The sequence below is a fragment of the Patella vulgata genome, chromosome 7, assembly GCF_932274485.2.
Source record: "Patella vulgata chromosome 7, xgPatVulg1.2, whole genome shotgun sequence".
NCBI classification, from domain to species: Eukaryota; Metazoa; Mollusca; class Gastropoda; family Patellidae; genus Patella; species Patella vulgata.
Window position 1 is genome coordinate 11,952,024 of NC_065885.2, and position 22,046 is coordinate 11,974,069.

Genomic DNA, 22,046 nt, shown 5'->3' on the forward strand with positions numbered 1-22,046 from the left:
TGTTCACACGTTATTTTCAGTTCGTTACTTAAGAGATCATTTAGAAATGAATAAAGAATGGCGGAACAATTTTACTTAAAGGGATATTGCTAAGTTTGATGAATGAAATGGGTTTAAAGTGTGCTATGATGGAACGTTTGCTGTCGGCGACATTTCGACTTACTCTTTCTGGAATTCAAAGTGTCAAGGATTCTTTTACAAGTACACGGGTGGGTCACGATTTTTCGGACAAATGTAAAACAGATTGGAAAATTCCTTTGATACAATTTGATACAATTTGGACATTGATAGCTTACAGCGCCACTATTTCTGTTCTTGTCATTTTGCATCTTCAATAACAGCTAGCTCTATTGTACAATACCCCATTTTAATTGTAATAACATCTGCATTAGCCCAGTCCGAGCAGAAAGTAGGATGTTAAACCCCATTTCCTAGTATCTTAATTGTAATCCAATTTTTATAATGTACGCTAATGCTTATCGTCTAAAGAGAGAGAGAGGGAGAAAGGGGTTTAACGTCCACTCGACACAAACTAGGTCATTTCGGGACTAACATATGGTTCAATTTTATTTCTTTAGCAGTGAGAGGAAACCTGAGGACCCGGAGAAAAAACCAACAGGTTGGACTACCGCTAAAGAAGAAAAGCGATTTTGACTAGACGAACCAGGCGCTAAAGAATCCCATTCAGTTTGGACTGCTCATACATTTCACCGAACATAACTGATTAGAAATTACAATACAAAATTTAAAAAAGGAATGTAAGTCATTTTATATGCATTCATATCTACGTTTCAACCCATTCTGTCTATTTTAAGGTTCCAGAGAACAGGACTCTGTTTCTCGAAATCTTAACTAAAGATAAAATCCAAATTTTAGTAAATATTTTAATTTTGATTGGCTAAGCACTAAAATCAATCTAATATTATCCAATCAAATCACTAAAATTTGAATTTTATATCTTAGTTAAAATTTCGTGAAACGGGCCCCAGAGCCATAGGCCCTCTAATTGTATTGACGTCTATAATGTAAGACTAATGCATAACGCTTAAGAATATTATTTCTCTTAGATTAAGGTTATCTTTTGAACACACAAGTTTCTTTTAAAAGGCGATTTATAACATATGAGGAATAAAACAAATCAACGTTACTACTATCAAGTATCAAACATACTAGACTCATTTTATATCGTCTTGTCTACTGCTGTAATACTAGGAATATAAATATAGCCATTATGAATAATGACTTTAATCAGATTTTATTCAGTTCCGTTTTACCAAAGGTCAATAAAGGAAAACTGTTTTTTAAAATATGTTTCATTTTCTAATATAAGCAAAACAGCAAACAGGAAAAATAAATGAAAAAGAAAATGATTGTCAGTTAATTTTTCTCCACCAATTGGGATAATGAAGTCGGGCATACACCATGTAGTGTGTCATGGCGGACATTTTGCCCGGTAGCAGCAGTTCCCGCGTACTCTTAATCGAATTGATACTTAATGTGTACATACACTTCTACGCTGTCCTCGTGTTTTGGTCCCAGTATTTCTTGCAAGTTCCTCCGTCCTGCATCAATGGCAAGAGAAATCTAGTAGAACTTTCTCGGCAAACATCAGGATCGAACACTGCACTGCCTTCTTAGTTAGCCACCGTGGTTTCCAACATGAAAACCCTTCGAGATCAATAACATAATAAACGGTTTGATTTCTGTGATAATTGTACACAGGTATCAAGTTTCGGAGAAAATGAAGAACATTCGAAAGTAACATATTTAAAAAAGAAAGTGCTAAAGGAAAACAGAAATCCAACTCGACAGCTTTAACACGTCAAAAATCGTTTTCAAAATAATACGGCTAATATTCGACTGTATTATCGAATTTTGTAAATTACATTTAACATAAATATTCAGATTTTAAAAGATCGTAATGTCCTTTTTATTTTCAATAAATAATGGAGTTTATTTATATTGATTCACATAAACATTGAACAATGAATTCCAATCTAAAATGCCCTTTACAGCAATACCGATAACCTTTTACTGGAACAGAGTAATAGTATAGTTTAGGTATTGACGTCCTGTAATAAATGTTTTATAAAACTTTTTTAACCGCTTATTATGCAAGATCAATTGGATTGAAATAAATAGCCCAGTGACATTTAGTACATTAGTGATGGTTATAGATGATCATAGTCTGAACCCAACTGAACTTTACCGCTCAGGCTCTGAGATTCTCTTCGGCGGCGACCTTAGAGCATCGGTGGCTTCAAAATACAAGGGGTTGTTGATAGGGTCGCGAGTGTCTGCTGACTGACCAAAAATCATAATGGTACTGGCATTGGCGTGAGACTTATTATTCGAGTTGATAATGGTATTGGTATTGGCGTGAGCCTTATTATTACAGTTGATAACCGAAGCAAACGCGGTGGATTTAAACTCTGTTTTAAGGTCGGACCTCGTACGTATGCCTAGAATATGATAAATGAGTATGTTCTTACTTCTGTGATTAATTCGATGGAGATTTGAAAGGAATTAAATTCTATTTCCTAGGTCGGACCTCACGTGCCTAAACCGGATCGAGAATCGTGTTCTCACTGCATGAATAAAGCAGTGGAAATTCGAAAGAGGAAAACGGCGGATTACACCTCTTCCTCTTGAAATGAATGTTAGTTTGTACAGCTACACGATGGTGTTTCAAGGATATAAAAAGAGAAATGGGCAAAATGGTTTTATTGTGGTATTGTTGATGAATTCTATTATCGTTATATATTGATATTGAATGCAGTCTATTCTTAGAACACTGGCACAATTGATCACCATTTCTCATGCTTCATCAGTTTATATGACAATTCTATACGACCGGTTACAGACAGAATCCGGTTAAGCTGTATGGGGATATACACAATAACAGTGGTTGCACCATGTTATAAAGCAGTTCCACTATGTGGATATAGCTAAAGGCAATGGTTGCGCCCCAGGTTATAAAAGTATTCCATACGAGGAATTAAGCAATGGCATCATCAGTACGATTATGTTGTTTAGTGATATATACAATGCTTAATATTTCTAGAACACCTGATACCAATTCCCATTTGACGAGTTCGCATAGCTAATAAAGGTTGGACGGTTTGGTGACAGAATCTACTAGTAAATGACAGGGAGCCGCTGTGGGTAAGGGGCTGGCTCACAAACCAGGAGTTCCGGAGTTCGATCCCAGGGTTAGCTGGGAAAGGTCCCCTGGATCCTTCAGCGTGGTTTCCACATGTCAGTGGTGCAGGTCATGGGGGTCTGATCAGGATAGTGTCTGGTTGTTTGTTTGGACAAAACGCCGATGTCCTGTGTACACATTACACATTGATGTGTGCACGTAAAAGAACCCATGACAGTTGGAATTCAAAATCAGAGTAGGCCTTAGCGCCTCTGTTCGGGCAACATTTCCTTCATAACACACTTGATAAGCCCACTCGGTGCAGAAATTTAGGACGTTAAACCCCATTGCAAATCATGTTTTCTTGTCAGACACGAGTTATAGTATTAATGGCAATGTACAGACATGTAAAAACCCCAAAAACATGCAAAATTGTTTAGGTTTCCATGACAGAGCCAATAAGGTTGATGACATATATCGTTGATATTATTGAAAGCCAAATATATTATTTGTATAACTTATGAGCGTACACATATTGGCAAGGGTATAAGGTTGTCATGTCATTGCCAGGAACAAACGACTTCAAATTAATTTCAACTAATCGGACACTGCTGGATATATTTCCGATTCTTTTATATCATGATTATATCCCAAAGGAGTATATATCATAGTTACCAGGGGTTCTTGTCATGAAATATTTTATTGATGGTTGCAGACGACTTCAAATTACAGTACCGTCTGCTAGCTAGTCCATCTATTATTACTCTAAGGTTGACATGACGAATAACGGCTTGCTGTTTGCTGAATTAGCTCAAAATGACGATTTCCTGTTTGCTGAATAATGGGCTCAAATGAAATGCATTATATTTAATAATCTAATCTGTTGACCAGCCCTGTTACTGACATAAAATATAGCATTGATTAGAATTTACTTAGTATAACGGTCCTGTTATGTCACCTAGTAACCTTTCCAAAGGAGGAGGGAGAGAGAGAGAGAAATGGGGTTTAACGTCCACTCGCCACAAACTAGGTCATTTCGGGACTAACATTTGGTTTTAATTTTATTTCAATAATTCGCTTGCGCGTAGGGGTCTTTAGCAGTGGTAGAAAACCGGAGGACCCGGAGAAAACCCATGAGGTTGTACAGGCGACCCTACTCCTTGTCACGTACAACCGGGGATTCGAAACCACGCCAGTTGACTCAATGACAGGCTCTATGATACAGCGCGCACGTGCTAACCATTCGGCCATCCAACCCAGCCAAAGGAGGAGAACAGATTTCCTTTATTAAAATGTAGTAACTATACAATTCGATTTATTATGAAAATAAGACTAAAAATAGTGGAGTTTAGCAACAATATTAGTCTACAGTAAGTTAATTTCTATGCTGAGGTTCCCCCGAACCCGAAGTGCCCCCATCCCAACCCCCCTGTCGAGATAATGTTTTCGTCATTTGTCACGACATATAACAATTTGACGAAAACGCATGTAAAACAAAAAATAACAAACGAGTGGCTTTCGTGACCGGAAGTTCGTGACGTCTCCATTAGTATCTGAAGGGAAAGCTAAATGGTATGAATAAAATAAAAACCCTAATGAAACAGAAATTGTTTCGTTAATCGAATGTTAAGGAACTAAAAATCAATCAAAACCTTGTAATAAAATAGAAAGTTCTAAAGGTAATAAAATGTTTAAATACTGAGTTGCTTCCTATCAGAGGAAATGATTAGCATTTGTATAGAACGAGACAAAAGGGCTTTAAAGAGCTATTTTATATTGAGGCCATATAAGAATAATGTGTAGTTTCTGTCATGAATGTAGGTTTTGAATGTGAAAAGATATTCGGATTTATTTTACGAATCGTAATATTTTTTATTGAATTAAAAAATTGGCAACCAACTACAATCCACCAATTAAGAAAACTAAATATGTGAAATTTTAGGATATCTTTATTTCAAGTCAGCCCTCCTTTCAACTGTATCCCTGTATTGGCCGAGAAAGTTAATCGGGATTTTCCGGCGTGGTTTCCCCTTGTCAGTAGTGCAGGACGGAGGACCTGACAAGGACAGCTGTCTAGTTGTTGGGATGGGACGAAAAACCGAGGTCCTGTGTACACATTGGCGTGCACGTAAAAGATCCCCTGGCAGATGAAATTCGTGTAATCCGTAGCGCTGCCGCTGTCCAGGCAAAATTCCCCTCATAGCACACTGTATGGCGTATGCCCGTCTGCATTAGCCCAATCGGAGCAGAACAGTAGGACGTTAAACCCCATTTCATAGTGATTCACACCACACTTAATAAAAAGTAGGTTTGTCAAAAATGGTTAAAATTGACCAAATTTTTTTTAAAGTTCACGAACGTCAAGAAACATATGGTATCCAGGGTCTGTCTTAGGAGCTGAAGGGCTCAATTGGGACATTTTGGGCGGGTCCCAGGTTCACAGTCAAGGTTTGCTTTAGTGAAGTCATTTATTTAAAATGACCACCAATGGCTACATGTGATTAAAAGCACACGTGCGTATCATGGCAGGTTTACTTGAAAAGACTAGACCCTGGACCATATTACCCTTGTCTACGATATCCCCCATGGTGGAAGCGGACGTAAAACTCTAGGAACGTACGAACGAACAGATTACCCTAGTGCTTGGCCTCAATTTTGAACAATTGGCTTAAAGTTTATTGGGGGAGGGGGTGGGGGCTGGGTAATCGTCCAAATTATTATCTAAACATCGTTTTTTTCAGCCCTTACTTGAATTGAATTACGGAAACTATTTATTGACCTTCTGCGTGTTTTCAAGCTGTTTTTTTAGATTATACGTCTGTTGAAAAGATCTACATTGATAGTCTTTACAATAACTTATCTTCTCACGAAACAACATCGATACTCTTAACGTACGGTGGTCAATGCCCACAAAAAAGAAAATTTTATTAAGTGTCAGTTCAGTTAACTGTGTTGTTTTGATCTATATCATTATATACATGTGAGTGACACGGGGTTGTGATTTTGAATTAAATGACCATAGTAATTACATTAAAGACTGGGTGACCATGGCGGTGTAAACAAGTCATATCTACACATATATATAAGTTACACGTCGTGGCTTTATACATATATAATAAATATCATTTTCTGCGAAGGTCACAATACATATTTTGATTCTGGGAAGACCACAGGACAGAGGACTAAATGTTATTGACAACTTTCCCTGTTGAATAATTTTCCATTGAATTGGTTTGTATGACAAGTTACAATCTACCTACGGTATATCAAGTGATAATAATTTATCGTAATGGGTTTTTTAAGCCATGATCCTTTATAGGGATTATATATTTCCTTGTTATTAAAATACGTTCTTTCAGAGGCATTTAAAATTTCCATTGAAGTCTGATATTTTGGAGAGGCGTGACTGTTCAGATTTGCATATTTAACACTGTGAAAACATAAATTAACTGCGAGTTCTTTCATTGATTTAAACCGATCAGAAAGTAAAATATTAAACTAAAAATGGATTAAGGAATAGTTCCTCTGACAAATTTAGAAATCTGGATATATGTTGTGGATATACAGATATTGGCAGTTCTAGACATTGATAGCAGAATACCACACACCCTGTCAAAAGGAGCCAGGGTCTGAAGAAACCCACTAAAAGATATAGATACAGCAATCGAAAGAAAACTAGAAGAAAACGTCCCATTAGTTCACCTATCTGGAAGTGTTGAGAAGAGTAGAATTGAGTACAACTGACAAATCCTATATTGATCGATTGGATGGATATAGTGGACCCGCGTTAGGTTTGGACTACTTGGTACATACCACTACATACAGACGATACATTCAGATTGTTGCTCCAACCACCAAAGCAATAAGGATTAAAATCTAATGACGTATAACATTGATTTCATTCTGTTTATAAACGATATATATATATAATTTGTCGATAGATGAATTGAGTAGGGTTTAACTGAATGTTGTGAGATACACAGATACAACGATCATCAATACAAGAACAATAAGCACGTGTTTTAGGATGAGGATGCCGTATAGCTTAATGTTGTTGCTTCCCTTGTGTTCTTACGTCAATGCAGGTAAGTACATAACGGTCTTCTAAAAATGATAATTATCGTGCTGAGTGTGCAGCGTATATTATTATTACATAATGTCCTATTGTGTGTTATTTCAAATGTCTTGTGTTAGACAATCATGTTTTAACAGGACCGGAGAAGGGACTGTAGACCAGGGTCACCCGGGACATAGAGGGACGTCAGATATTAAACTTACATTATTTCCTTTGTGAATTAGCTATATTATCTATTTAAAAAGGGCTCAATTAATATATTGTATATATATATATATATATATAGTAAGCATACTACAACAGTAAGACACACTGTACTGTATGCAAGGGGTGGGGCTGTGGTCGGAGGGTGGGGGGAGGAGGTGGTAAAACACGTAACTGTTGGGGCCTCACGGTACCTGAAGCCTCAGGGGCCTACCAAGTCTTTAACAATAATGTGAGTATTGGTATTCCCACGTGTGATTTAGTTGATCGATCTCGAGATAACTTTGTCTTAATCTTCTTAAAAATCTAAAAAAATGTCGTGCACATGACGTGGTATGGTCAGTCTGCATCACTTTATATAACTTGTCTCTTGGTAGGTTCACGCAGATGACAGAGTTTCTTTTATTTGACAGGCTTTCTTTTATTTATCTTAACATTCGGTTAAATTTGGTATTCTATGAAATAAATTTTTTTTCGTTTTGAAAAACTTTCCAGTCATTCTAACGTTTTCGATTGTCTTTTTATATACACACTGCTCGTAAACTTTCTTTTTTGTTGTTGTTGAGCAGCAGTCTTGTATTGTCCTGTGTACATCTTCATTAAACGCGGTGTATTATGGTCGAATGGTTAGCAGGTGCGCGCTGTATCATAAGGTCTGTCGTTGAGTAAACTGGCGGGGTTTCTATTCCCCGGTTGTACGTGACAAGGAATACTCTCACCTGTCCAACCTCGTGGGATTTCTACGTGTCCTACGCGCAAGTGTATTATTGAAATAAAATTGAAACGTGTGTTAGTCATTTGTATCGAGTTGACGTTAAACGCAATTTCCCTCTCTCTCCCTTCCTTAAACTTTTGCCTGAGTTCAAGATTTCTAAACTATGAAGGGAAAGCAATAAATGTTACTTAAGATGCATCTAAAGCACATGGACGAATCGAAGCTTAAAATACACACAGCGTGTAAAGATAGATGCATCAGAATATTCGGGTTACAAGCGAAAATAAACCAGCTAATTCTGTTACGTGTCAAAAATTGTTTATCATTTGCAGAATCATGGAGGTCTGCAACTTATCTATTTTATTTCAAGACATGTAAAAGTTTGCTTATAATTCCATGCCTTCAGTTATAATAATTTTAAACGTCGTAAGTAAAGGCGGGTTGTCATTCTTGGCATAATTTAATGCAATCGGAACCATCGCAATAATTATATTTTCGTGACATATAAGCGACAGATTTGACAAGTTATGACATAATTGGTATTAAAGATGTCGCGCTAATATCACCACGGATTTTTTTGTTATAAGCAGTATTTTTATTCAGATTTGTATCTGAATAGGGGTTGGGGAAAAGGCATAGCCTAAAACTCCCCTCCCTGTCAGATATAGATACATGTATTAAATTTTAGAAATAAATAATCAATCTACAAGTGAAAGTATGATTACAGTGTGTTATAGTTGTCTCTGAAATGGATTTACATTTTAGAAATAAGCAAGCAATGTACACGTGAAAATATAATTACAGTGAGTGCGTAATAGTTGTCCCTAGTGATTTCGAAAAACGAGTGGACAGTTTTAAAGATATAGAGTGAGTTTTCCGTGTCGTTAGTTCCGTGCAATAAGACAGCAGTGTTTCAATGAATAGTAGGTAAATTATTTATTGTATTTAAACAACAAAAAGCAGAAATTAGTTCAACCGATATATTTGACACTACGTTCACGTTGTAGTTCAAAATATTGAACGATATCTTTTTATCTTCCTTTTCAACAATATATACAATCTGAAAATTAAATTCTACGTCATAATTGTGTTCAAAAGTAACGAATTAATTTTGTTCGTTTATCTTACTAAAGTTTAAGTTTTACCATATTTAAACTTTTATTTGGCAGGAGTGCAAAGGAAGGGGTTAAAATTAAATTCTACATCTAAATTGTGTTCATAAATGACGAATTAATTTTGCTCCTTTTCTACCATTACTAAAGTTTCAGTTTTATCATATTTAGGCTTTTATTTGGCACGATTGCAAAGGAAGGGGTCGCCGGCAAACCTGTTTATATACTCCTGATTAACACTTTCCATTATGAGATTCTCATGTAGCAAGCCCACGTGTTGCCCATGGTCGGGTTTGTCGAATTCGTCCATTCGTCTATTGGGGTTTTGAATACTGGTTATGTTCCAGTAGGTTCCAGATTTCCATTTTGAATATATCCATTCAAAATGTCTGCCGTTTAAAAGTTTATTCACGATTTGTAACCGTTACGCAGCTTTTATTTTGTCTCGGTATCGATGCTTTGAAATTATATCGGCTTACATCGATTTCAGGAGAATATAATCTATTGTTGATTTTATTCGTTCTAATCATGTTAATTGCGATACAGACCATGATTTGCAGTTCTTATTTGTCTATAATTTAAATAGACAATTGCATTTAAATATGCATATGTAAGATTTAGATAAAGAAAATGAATATATTGGAAATTCTGTCAAATTACTCGTTTCTGAGCTATCAGGATTTGAAGTTTTCTCAGTATAGTTTCAATTGTCAAGTACCGTTGTTGCGATAATAAACAAAGTCTCGATTATCCATATTTGAATTAAATTTGCTAAATGAGGATCGCTTTAGCTCTTACATAACGCATCTTTAAACCCCTTTCTGTTTTTCACATTTTTGCAATGATCGCGGAATGATGCCTTTAATGAACCACCAAAATCGTTTAGTATTTCAAAACATAAAATTCGTTTAGTATATGCACCCGTTTCAATATTATCACCGCCTAGAAGGGTACAATAATAACGAAATAAATTGGCTTATAAGGAGACAAACGGCACCCGGTTTTAACCTTTCGGTAAATTTATATGGACATAAAGGTCCACTTTTCAGAATATTCATAGCTCATGGTATGATGCGTATGTTTTAGGCTCGGTTCTATCTCGAATGTCCCTGGATTTAAAGTTTCTGTGTGCGTGGTGGACCTATGTTTCGCTAGGATTAGGGTTAGTATCTTGTAAACTGACTATAACAAAAGCCCCGTGTTCGCCTTTATGTCCCCATGATGGAGGTCATAAATTTACCGAACGGTAAAAACGAGTGGCCATTTACCTCCTTATAGGACGTTTTATTTCGTTATTAATATCCCCTTCTAGGCAGTGATAATACTATATGAATATTCTGTCTCATTTATTTCATATGTCCGTCATTTTGCTCATTAGCATTGCTCATGGTTATCTGAAACACACTTTTATATTAAATAAATATATAAATAGACTTGAGTTGTTTTTTTTTAGATATTTTAGAGAAATGATATGAAATGAAATGGGTTTTAACGCCCTACTGTTCTGCTCCCACAGGGCTAAGGAAGATGGGCATACAGTGAGCTATGAGGGAAATTTTGTTCGGACAGCGGCGCTACGGTCTACTCTTATTTCGAATTCCAACTGCCAAGGGTTATTTTACGCACCCACCAATGTTTGCATGGGATGTCGGGTTTTCGTCCCATCCGAAAGACTATACGTTGTCCCTTCTTCGCCCAACGCAGGGACCTTCAGGTTAGTGAACCAACGTCCCCGTCCCATTCACTATAATTTAGAGAGTCAATGCCAACAGAACAAAAGAAGATTTGTCTTTTTTGTGACGATAGTTTTTAGAAATAGCAGGCGGATTAAAATGTACTGGATTGTTTGATTTAAAAGAAGGGCCGCGGTGGCTCAGTATATAACACACTGACTCGATAACCAGGAGGTATCGAATTCGGTCCAGGTGTTGGCTGCGAAAGTTCCTCGGGATTTTGCAGTGTCAGTCGTGCACATTGGCGTGCACATGAAAAAAAAACCCCTTGACATTTGGAATTTGAAATGATAGTATGCCGTAGCGGCCCAGTTATTGTATATTCTAAAATGTGGTTTTAAAAAAAAACCAATCATCTATCTTTGAAATATAAATTGAGAGCCATTGCAATTCGCAAAATTTCCATTTTATATTTTAAAATGTGATATTAAAAAAATAATTGTTCTTTTTTGCGTGCCGACAGATTTTAGAAATGAGTCTTATTCAACTATACTTGATTTTTCGGTCTAGATACTTATCGGCCTTGTTCAATAATGTGTGGAATGTGATTTGACCAATAAGACAATTTTCGCATTTAATTCAAAGGCTAGCAGTCCGCTACACAATTTTCTCAACCGTGTATCCCGAGGTTACTTGAGTGAAAATCAGAATAAACGGATTAACTATAGTTAACCATATATCTGTATTCAAAATGGTTGTTGTTTTTTATCCTGTGGTGTGGTCAGCTGTAATTTGAACATACGTTTTATATAAAATTTAATATTAGTAAGTAAGTAAGTAAGTACGTTTATTGCATAAAAACGCCCACGGGGAGCAGCATACAATTACAATATGAAAGAAAAATTAGTTGACTTAAAGGATTATTAAAGGTCAGGTGGTGGTCATTCATATTATTAAAAGAGATTCTAATTAAATTGAAATAATAACTCTAGTGTCCAAATATACTATATGTGGGTTCAAGGTGAGTTATGTATCTGATCAATAACGATAATAACTCGAGTATCCAAATATACTATCTGTGGGTTCAAGGCTGGTTATGTAGCTGACCAATAACGATTCTTTTGAAATGACATATTTGTGGGTATCAATTCAGGGGCGCGAAGACATAAATAATAGGCGCCGTGGCACGAAACGAATAACTCATTATACGTTTATATTTTGTTTTAAAAATCAAAACCTAGGGATATTGGTAGAATAAAGTAGTAAGTTCAAGGCCATACAATTAAAACCCCTAATAAAATGAAATTTGACTTTCATCGTACAAGTGAACCAAAAGGTGAACAGTAAATTGTGCCCCTGGCGATATATGACCTACCCTTTTAATATTCTATATTTCAATTATTCAGCACACGATCCATTAGTTCAAAATGTCTTAACCCCTTCACTAATGATTATGTTGTTATGTTGTTGGTTATCCAAGAAGTCATCTTAATTTCACAGGTTTACACCTGGAATCCGCCCATTTCAGCTTGATTCGTTTGGCCTTTAAAATATATGCCATTTTATGAGGGTGGGTGAATAATTGGTTGTTTGATATTGGGGGAACAATTGCCCGAGTTTCCTGTTGATATAAGCCCCCCCCCCCCCCCCACACACACACACACACACACTCACACACTTTCCATTATTAGCTAAATTGCAATTATGACATTAAAGGAAATAATTGCGACATGATTTTATATAAGGCACAATTAGATAACAAGAATAACTAGAATATCTAGATTATACACAGAAGCCGGCACAAGGAAACTCGTGAGAGACTATTTTCAGGTTGGGAAGGTTGGGAATTCCCACACGTCGAGCTAGACACCAGATGAATTCCCAATAGATGAATTTTCGGTGTGGCAATGACCTCACCGACCGACCTCGCCTCCCAACTGACCTCACCTCCCAACTGACCTCACCTCCCAACCGACCCAGCCGAAATGAAAATAAATATCGAGAACGCCTGATTTAGACATTATTTAAAAGGGTTTGAGAATTTGCATACAGAATCCGTAGGAACATGCCACCATGAACTTCTACCTGTATATCTTAACCTGTCTAAGACTTTATTTTTCGCGATTTATTTCTAAAAAAAGACAGTCCTGTCACTTGTGAGGTTGCAATGAGTAATTGGACGGACGTTTTTCGCAGAGGCGTGCTGGGTGGTAGGCAGGGTAGACTGCCCCCATAAATTCAAAAACAAAAGAAACCTGAAATGTTTGATAACGCTCGAATTCAATGTACGCACCCGTACGATCGATCACTCCTCGCTGCTTGTTGGGCTTCACCATCAGTGGGACAGGGAACCAAGCAACGCCGCTGGTGATCGACTGAATGTAGCTAGTATTTCTCGGTTTCAGCTTCGATTTTAAAAAGATCGGCGTTTGCAACAATTTATGATCACAATTCTGCATTTAGCCCCGCATTCAAACAGTCAGGGAAGGACTGGATAGCTCTGGGCCCTCGGGACATCTGGTTTCATTGAGCCCCAATCGCGGGGAAGAATACGTGACGTGACGAGAAAACTAGCTTGGTTCACTATTGCCACACCTTTTACTCATAGATCGTTTTTCTCCTCAAAGATAAATTTTACCTATTTTGAAAATAGTATATTTCAAATTATTTTTTTCCAGTCGGGGCCGTCTGGCTGTCCGTGCGCATGTCCGCAACTAAAAACCAAACAGTTGAGTAGTAACTGTATACTTGTTTATTATTAGGACAACTTGCCCAGAACCAAAGCGCGTCGGAACGACGGGGCTGATATTTTGCGAGATTTTTTTATTTTATTTCGGGATGCAACTCCCAATCCATTTACACTGATGTCTTCCAGATTCGATTTCACAGCATTCAGAATCTTTGTTCTATTTATTTCGCTAATTAATTTTAGAAAATTAAAAAAAAATTCGGAAGTTGCAACACGGGGGACGGGAACGTTTTTACATGTTAGAATACTAAAGGTTAACACGAACCCTATTTTACACCGAGGCCACCAGTCACTTTTGATGCTTGTCTAGTTCTTGGTTGTTGCTAACTATGTTCATTCATGTTCAGATCTTCAGGACTTAAACATAATACCTTAACCAAATGTCAACATTTGGTATACCAGGGCTCAGATATACGTCAAATCGACTCTATCCTATGCTACAGAAACAAAAATTTCCTGGCGCTGGAACCCCACTTTATAAAGCCCCGAGTGTGATCTACCGACACTTCTTTGGAGGCCCCAGCACGCCTCTGGTTTTTTGGCTACGGACGTATTGGCTCCATCGACTAAGGCCAGAGAGGTGAAACGGTTGTTAACTGGCGCTAGTAGGAGATGGTTAGGGTTATTCACTTTGATAGTGGTGTAGTTTTTGATTCGACTCTTGAAAAACAAATCGGTGAAACATAGGGGGTGTAAGATTATTCTGACAGGAACATACGCACGATGGTAAAATAACCCAGTTTCATTCGGAACTGCATATTAGCCAGCCATTAAAAGTTTCAGTACACAAAAGTGTCGATAACAACCTGGTTTATGGTAATAATTTGCAAGCAAATGGACGATTAAAAACTAATTTATTTGCACATATATCCTCTATTCCAAGTTGTGCATGCTCTCTAATAGCTTCCACTCGTAACACTACGATGACTCTTAATGGCCTCCAATATTCCCAAATTAATACCATTAAACTGTGTTACGAGCGTACTTCTTGCATTTGAAATAAACGGTTTGTTTGACTTGTAAAAGAAGTTACTAGGATTGTCATAAGAAAGCGCATTATGGATTTTATTCCTTAAATGGCCCTACCCAACTCTTCTTTGAATTTCAACTATCAAGCGTTCTTTTACGTGCATGGCGGGTTGGGTTGGATCAGTCGCCCGTCCAACCTCGTGGGTTTTCTCCGGGCCCTTCGGTTTTCCCCCATTGCTAAAGACACCTATGCCCGAGCCAATTATTGGAATAAAACTGAACCATATGTTAGTCCCGAAAAGACCTAGTTTGTGTCGAATGGACGTTAAACCCCAGTTTTTACTCTCTTTCTTTTTACGTGCACGCCAACGAGTACACGGTTGCACCACTTGTACCACATACAAAATTAGAAAATACCAAAAAGTACCAGGGTCGAATTCGGGGCACCATGCTCAGTGAGAGACCGACAGTCCCCCCCCCCCACACACACCATGTCAAAAACATCGATATGGACCAGATATCAGTAGTAGGTGGAATTTCGAGTTTTTAAAATAAATTTATAGCTGATAAATTTGTGGTTGCCAAACCCAAGAAACTATCGCACAAACATCATCGCTCATCAATGTGTATATGAAAATATATGGTGCAAATAAATTGAGGCATCAATCGACAATGACTCTTATCGTTTTCTTAAAAATGGATGATTACGCTTTTCGAAACACTTGATACTTCTTTCCTTTGGGTCAGAGTAGAACAGTAGGACGTTAAATCCCATTTCGTTTCATTTCCTTTCCTTTGAGATATCCTGGAAGCTGTGTGCTTGTCGAATCCAGTGTACTGTCCCGCTTTGTAGGTATGCTACTCTTTAGAAACGCCAGACACTGCTGTCCCATGTAACGTTCTTTATTTTGGTATGTTGCTTAGGTGACGTTTATTACTGTTATTTTGTCATTACTATTTTACTGAGTTTTAGTTCTCTTTGATGTCTACGCTTTCATAATCTATTTCCAAACAAATTTGTTCAATTAAGCGAGCGCTACTCACACATGAGGTGTAAACGTGGCTTTAAGATGGAATAACGTATTGATTTCAGAAGTACTTGGTAATAACGCTGATAGATATTTCGCTTGATAGATCAGAAGACGGATGTCAATACGAGATATATACTAATTACATTTCTTTGGTCGCCATGATGGAAAATTCTCCTAATAGATGGGTGCATCTTGACCTTTCTCACTCACTGACCGACTCCGTAACTGATTACGTCCCGACTTTTTATGTCGTTTAAGATAGAAATTTGCAGGGGTATCTTGTTGGATATAATGGATGAGATTTGGAATGAGAAAATTAACTTTAATCCTTCGCTACACTGCGTACAGATGTTTTTCACAATTTCCAATTTCAGATAACGGCGGAAGTTCATCGTATAAATAATGCCAGTTAAAGACGATATTTTTTTTAGTATTGACTCAAGGACATGAAAGATGAACTTTATCAACTCGTCTAACCATTTCGTTATGTCCCAAATTCAATTTTTACAGAATGTCTCTCAATACAATGTATTGTCTTATGCTTTTCGTAGGCGGAGAGTGGGCGAGCGGCAAAGTCAAGGCCCACCCCGCAGCTCCATGGAAAGCCCGGTATCTCTTCGCACACTACTGCCTTTATTAAGTGCAACTGGTATTGTTAGTGGTAACCATATTATTAAGCTTTGCTGCGTTATGTTTTTAAGTAATGGCCAATATGCAGATACAAAAAGTAACCTTGACTTTCCAGATCTAAGTATATCAAGTATTAAGTCCTCTGTTAAAGATACCGAGTCACATTTCACATGTTTTGAATACAATAATTTAATGTCAGTGCAATTGTGTAATGTGAACAAATTGTAGTATTGATTAACAGAGAGAGAGAGAGAGAAATGGGGTTTAACGTCCACTCGACACAAACTAGGTCATTTCGGGACCAACACATGGTTCAATTTTTATTTCAATAATTCGCTTGCGCGTAGGGGTCTTTAGCAGTGGGAGGAAACCGGAGGACCCGGAGAAAACCCACGAGGTTGGACAGGTGACCCTACTCCTTGCCACGTACAACCGGGGATTGTATTGATCAACAATTACTTTCATAATACATCATAATAAAATTGACTATTTATATCTGCTTTTTGTTAACGAAAGCAAGCCATTAAACCCAATCTGATTAAAACACAGATCCTATTTCGTTTCGTTTTGTTATAGTTCAAAATTTCGTTTTACTTGTCTTTACTATTGATGTGATGGATTAGCCAATGAAACGGTCTGTTACGGCAAGTTTTTTGCGTGGGTAACCCATTAGAAACATCAACGTGGATTGGTTAATCAAATACCTAACGTCATAGGGTCAAAATCCGCTGGCATAACTTCTGACGCGACCTCCCGTTACAACTGATCAGATCTTCATGTAGTAGAGGCCATCGAAAGTATAAAAAAAACGAAACGAAATATAGATCTGTATTATAATCAGATTGCCATTAAACCCCATTTCATTTCTGTTGAAGGGAATCCAGTAGATCGACTCATTGAACACTACTATTCCTTGACCTTTTTTAATATGGGAGCTTTAATATTTCCTTGTTTATAGCTACTGGGAAACAGAGGTTATTATTGCTAGCACTCACGCAAAGTTAACCACGCTTCAGTTATCGTTAGTTATAATGTGTCCAATATCATTTTTATCGGTGAAAAATCAGAACGGTTTAGATTTCTCTTTATGAATCTTATAAGACACGCACAAATAAAATAGTTGGGATATATACAGTAATATGCAAGGAGAGGGGAAATGGCGGAGGAGGGAGATGGGGAGGGGTGTGGGCCTCGGGCATTCATTTCAAGGGAACGTCCTATTGGCCAATTCAAATAAAACGTTTATTTCATGTTTTAACATATTTAAAATGCCTTCTTTTCGCACATTCCTTATATAGTACATATTCCCGAAGCAATGGACCGGGAAAACCCTCTAAGTTCTAATCAAACATAAGCATTCTATTACAAATCCCAATTGCAAACATGACTAAAAGAAAACCTCTCTTAATTAATAGCAAAGCTAAGCCATACAAATATAGATACTGTCAACGCCTTCATTTAACACAAGTAAACCATAAAGGATGATTAAAACATTCATATCATCTCACGCATAACAAACCAGGCTCGCAGATAAGTCTATGTATTTTTCAAGAATGAAATTAATATAATTGTCTCCCGTTTCGAGTTCTCACTCTTGTACATTATAAAACAAATATTGCATATTGCACGTTTCTAACAACGGAACATAAAACGTGGATAGTAGCCTATGGCGACTTTTCCAAAGACCGTCTCTAAAAGGACCGTTGAAATAAAACCAGTATTAATACTTGCTGGGACATGGAGTCTAGTGATGGCTCGCTAGAGTAAGTGGGTAATACTGTTGATCATTTAGAAAGCTCGGATCACTTTCCAATGTAAGCGCATTTAATGCAATATACAAATGGCTGTCTAACGATACTATTTATTATTCTTTAACCTTTTAGACAATTTATTTTAATGTGATACACTAAAAGGTTATTGCATTGAACAAAATAAAGGTAGACTATAACTCTTAGAACATAGGCTATTATGTTAAAAGGAGCTGTTGATTTAATAGAGATAACGATGACGTTCCAATGTAAATTTGATGAGATTATTATTCTATCTAAAAGAGAAATCAATTTCGTTTTATGACAATACATCCATAGTTTTCATTTCTAGTAACTCACCGGAAAATTGAATACACCTCAAATGATCAGATTTTAATATCATGCTCACATTAAACTGTAGGACGCAAATGAGGTATTTGATAATGCCATTGTCAGCCCCTGGTGTACTTGTACCAATAGTAGGTGCATTGTCTTATAGAGAATGTAGATGGTGTTCTAATGCCGCTATATATATGATAATTTGATTGGTCGACGAGACTGGGTTTTATCTGCTCAACACTGATCTCGTTATAAAAACAGCTTAGTTTTATTAGATTCAAGGAGTTTGGATAGTCTGGTGGAATAATATTTGATTAAATAACAAAATGATACGACATCTACTTGTCACGAGAGCCACGATGGCTCAGTGAATAATGTGCGTGGTCACTAACCAGGAGATTCGGAGTTCGATCTCGGTGTTGATGGGTACAGGACAGGTCTCCAGGATTTCTCAGGATGGTTTCCCTGTGTCAGTGGTGTAGGACGGAGGGCCCGGTGTTCGGGTGGGAGAAAATACTGAGGTTCCTTGTACAGGTCAGCGTATACAACATAAAAGAACCCTTGCCTGTTGGGATTTGATGACCCCCCCCCCTCATCAATTGTCCTGTAAGTGTCGGAAAGTAGGACGTTAAACCCCATTTCATATCATATCTATTTGCCATCGTTAATAGGCCTATGTACGTCCACTATACATACCAGAATTACATATACCCGCATTGATAAACCGTTTAATAAAGTTTCAGAAATTAATGGATCGTTTGCAATTCACGAATGTTTTGTCGACTAATATGCACATAAAATGCAATGGTTTATGTAATATATTGGCTTTTGTAAGCTGTAATGAACAGAAATATATTAAACACGTGATCAACGTAACTATTTATCACTGAACCAAGTGACAGTTATTGGTTTTAGTTAAATTTATCGTTTAGAAATATCGGAATATTTTGTGAAAAAAACTAAAGTTATTCATGGGATGAATGTCTAAAATATAATTAACATCCCCGTGTGTAGCTGTATAAAACAGGCACAGGTTATATAATTTCTGGCTATTTAAACAAAACGTTATTGCAGTTGCTTCTGTTGAAGATACATTATGTAAGATTTAGATAAAGAGCTGGCCATGCTTGCTATAATCGTTCAAAAATAGATAATGTAAAATGAAAATATTGAAAATTTCATTCAAATTACGTCATTCTGAGCTAAGTTATCATCGTTTGTAGTTTTGACAAGATGTGTGCATTGTACCTGAGCACTGGTGTATTCGAGACTTAGCTTCGCTTTCCCATTTTTAAATTAAATTTTTAGATGGCGAACTGTTCTAATCTAGTTAAAATCACGAGTATCCGATGCCATCTATACTTGATTATTGTCTTTTGTTAATAAATGTCTAATTAATAGTTTATATAACATTTCAGGCCTAAAGAAACACCTGCAATAGACAGATTTAGCTCTTGCATAATGTATGTTTAATATTTGAACAACCGTAACGATATCATATTGGTGGTTCCTAGCATATACAAACGATAACACATTAAAATCACATGTATGTTAATTATACATTTATCATAGGTTCCACTGGATCAAGTCGTTCGGATGGGACAAAAATCGAGGTCCTATGTACATATTGGCGTATACGTAATAGAACCCTTGACAGTTGGAATTCGATATAAGAGTAGGCCGTAGCGCCGCTGTAAGGGCAAAATTCACGGACATTAAACCCAATTTCATTTCTCATGGACAATTTGTTTCATTATCCTTATTACGTATTACGTAAATATAGAGTTCTTTTTGGCTGTATCAGTATTATTTTCTTTCAAACGACAAGAGTTGTAGAAAAGTAGTTTCGATTAAAATACAGTAATTGCTTTCCACAGAACTGTTAATGTGTTCAATTTAGTCATTTCCAGCATCTTGGAATAATAGAAGTTGTTCAAATCAGTTCACAGATGATATCCCGCGTACAAACTGTGTGATTTGATTATATATTTGGGCTAATAAGGTATTCAAACTAATTTAACTATCAAAAGTTTGCTTCAAAACAGTTAATAGAAATATGTCGATCTACGTGCCTTTACGACTTATTGGAGATGATTTGTTGTACCTGTTGCTCACGTTCTACTTTTCAAGACAGTTGTATTCGGTGTCTTTGGTCTGTACGGTCTTGAGACTGGTGGGCAATAACTCTGTGGAACCGAATGTTGGAATCACGCGAAATGCGAACTTGGTCTGGCAATGCCAATTCTCATTCAAGCCGGCCAGTAACGTTTTTTTACATACAGCGCTATAGATTATCAGCCAAAGGCAATGACTCTGGAAACCGAATATCTTTTATCTGTCTTCTTGGAGACAGTCGATGTCAATGTGCGCGCTCGAACAACTGGAACAAATAGTTGCTGTCACATGAATGGTTTTAAATCGTGTTGCATTGGATATAAAAGTATTCGCCCAGTTTCAAGTCCTGTCTACTGGCCCCGTCAGATAGGGGTGGCGTCCTTACTGCGCTGCTGTGACCGTAACGCGACCAGAAAATGCACAAGGTCGCCGGCAAACGTTAACACAACGTGCGAAAATGTCCCAAAAAATTAAAAACTCATAGCTTTCCATAGCTGGTGTTTCCACCGCGCTTATGGCGATCTTAACGCGCTCTAAAACCATTTTCCGTCGCCGTAACAGCGAAGTAAGGACGCCACCCCGGTCTGACGGGTGTATACGCTAGGATGTACCTTTCTGATCGTACCGTAAACGTTAAAAATAACAAAGGAACTAGAAAAGATCTAAACATATCTTACTGAATATAACGATTCCTGTGAGTGATTGAAACTTAAATTAATTCAGACATTGGTAAGAATTTGTCTCGATCCTCTAGTCCCGAATGCCAGTCGATTAAGTAATATATTAAAAGAAAGTCTAGTTGAATAAGTATTGTTTGTATTATTTTCTTTCTGGTTGTGCCATGAACCGCTAAGGACAAAAAGTTGTTCGGAAAGAGTCCGACTCAGCAAACCAATGCACAGCATGATTATAAACCGCATCCCTCTGCTAAACATGATGAATATAGCAGTACCTCTGAATGATTGAAACTGAAGTTAATTCAGACATTGGTAATACATTTTTTCTCGATCCACTAGTCCCGAATACCAGTCGATTAAGTAATTCATTACAAGAAAGCCTAGATGAATAGGTATTGTGCATATCCTTAAACTATAGCTGATTGCTCAACGTCTAAATAACATCAATTGAATTATAACACGTCCCACGTAGCCGTTTATGAATAGTTTACAGCCGTAAGAGTTAATCAAGGTTTTCTATAACTCCTTTCTACCAGCTGTAAAAATGAATTTTCTTGGTTCAGTTCTAACATGTTGTATTTCTCGAGGGGAAAACCTCTTCTCTGCTCAAATATCAATCACCAAGTAAATTGAATTATGATATCTTGAATGTTGATTTGAAAGCCGACAGTAAATAGTGATTATCAATTTCAATACATAGTTGAAATCTGCCTTACAATATGCTCACTTCAACATTAAGAATTCGGGGTAAAATAAGAGAAAATTGACAAATTTCCCCTCTTCACAATGCTTCCAAATTTCTCTTGAATTTTAACCAATTAAAGATCCAAATCAGAAAACCATTCATCAAATTTCTTCACGTCATAA

At 37.0% G+C, this 22,046-nt stretch overlaps 1 protein-coding gene across 1 annotated transcript in view; it reads left to right on the forward strand.

Moving 5' to 3' along the window:
- The first annotated feature begins 6,981 nt into the window (after positions 1-6,981).
- LOC126827318 (zinc metalloproteinase-disintegrin BlatH1) overlaps positions 6,982-22,046 on the forward strand; it is a 52,150-nt gene continuing 37,085 nt past the window's right edge. The window contains exon 1 of the mRNA XM_056102237.1: positions 6,982-7,227. Coding sequence (XP_055958212.1) covers positions 7,170-7,227 — 58 coding nt within the window. The 5' untranslated portion in view covers positions 6,982-7,169. The remainder of the gene's footprint in view (positions 7,228-22,046) is intronic.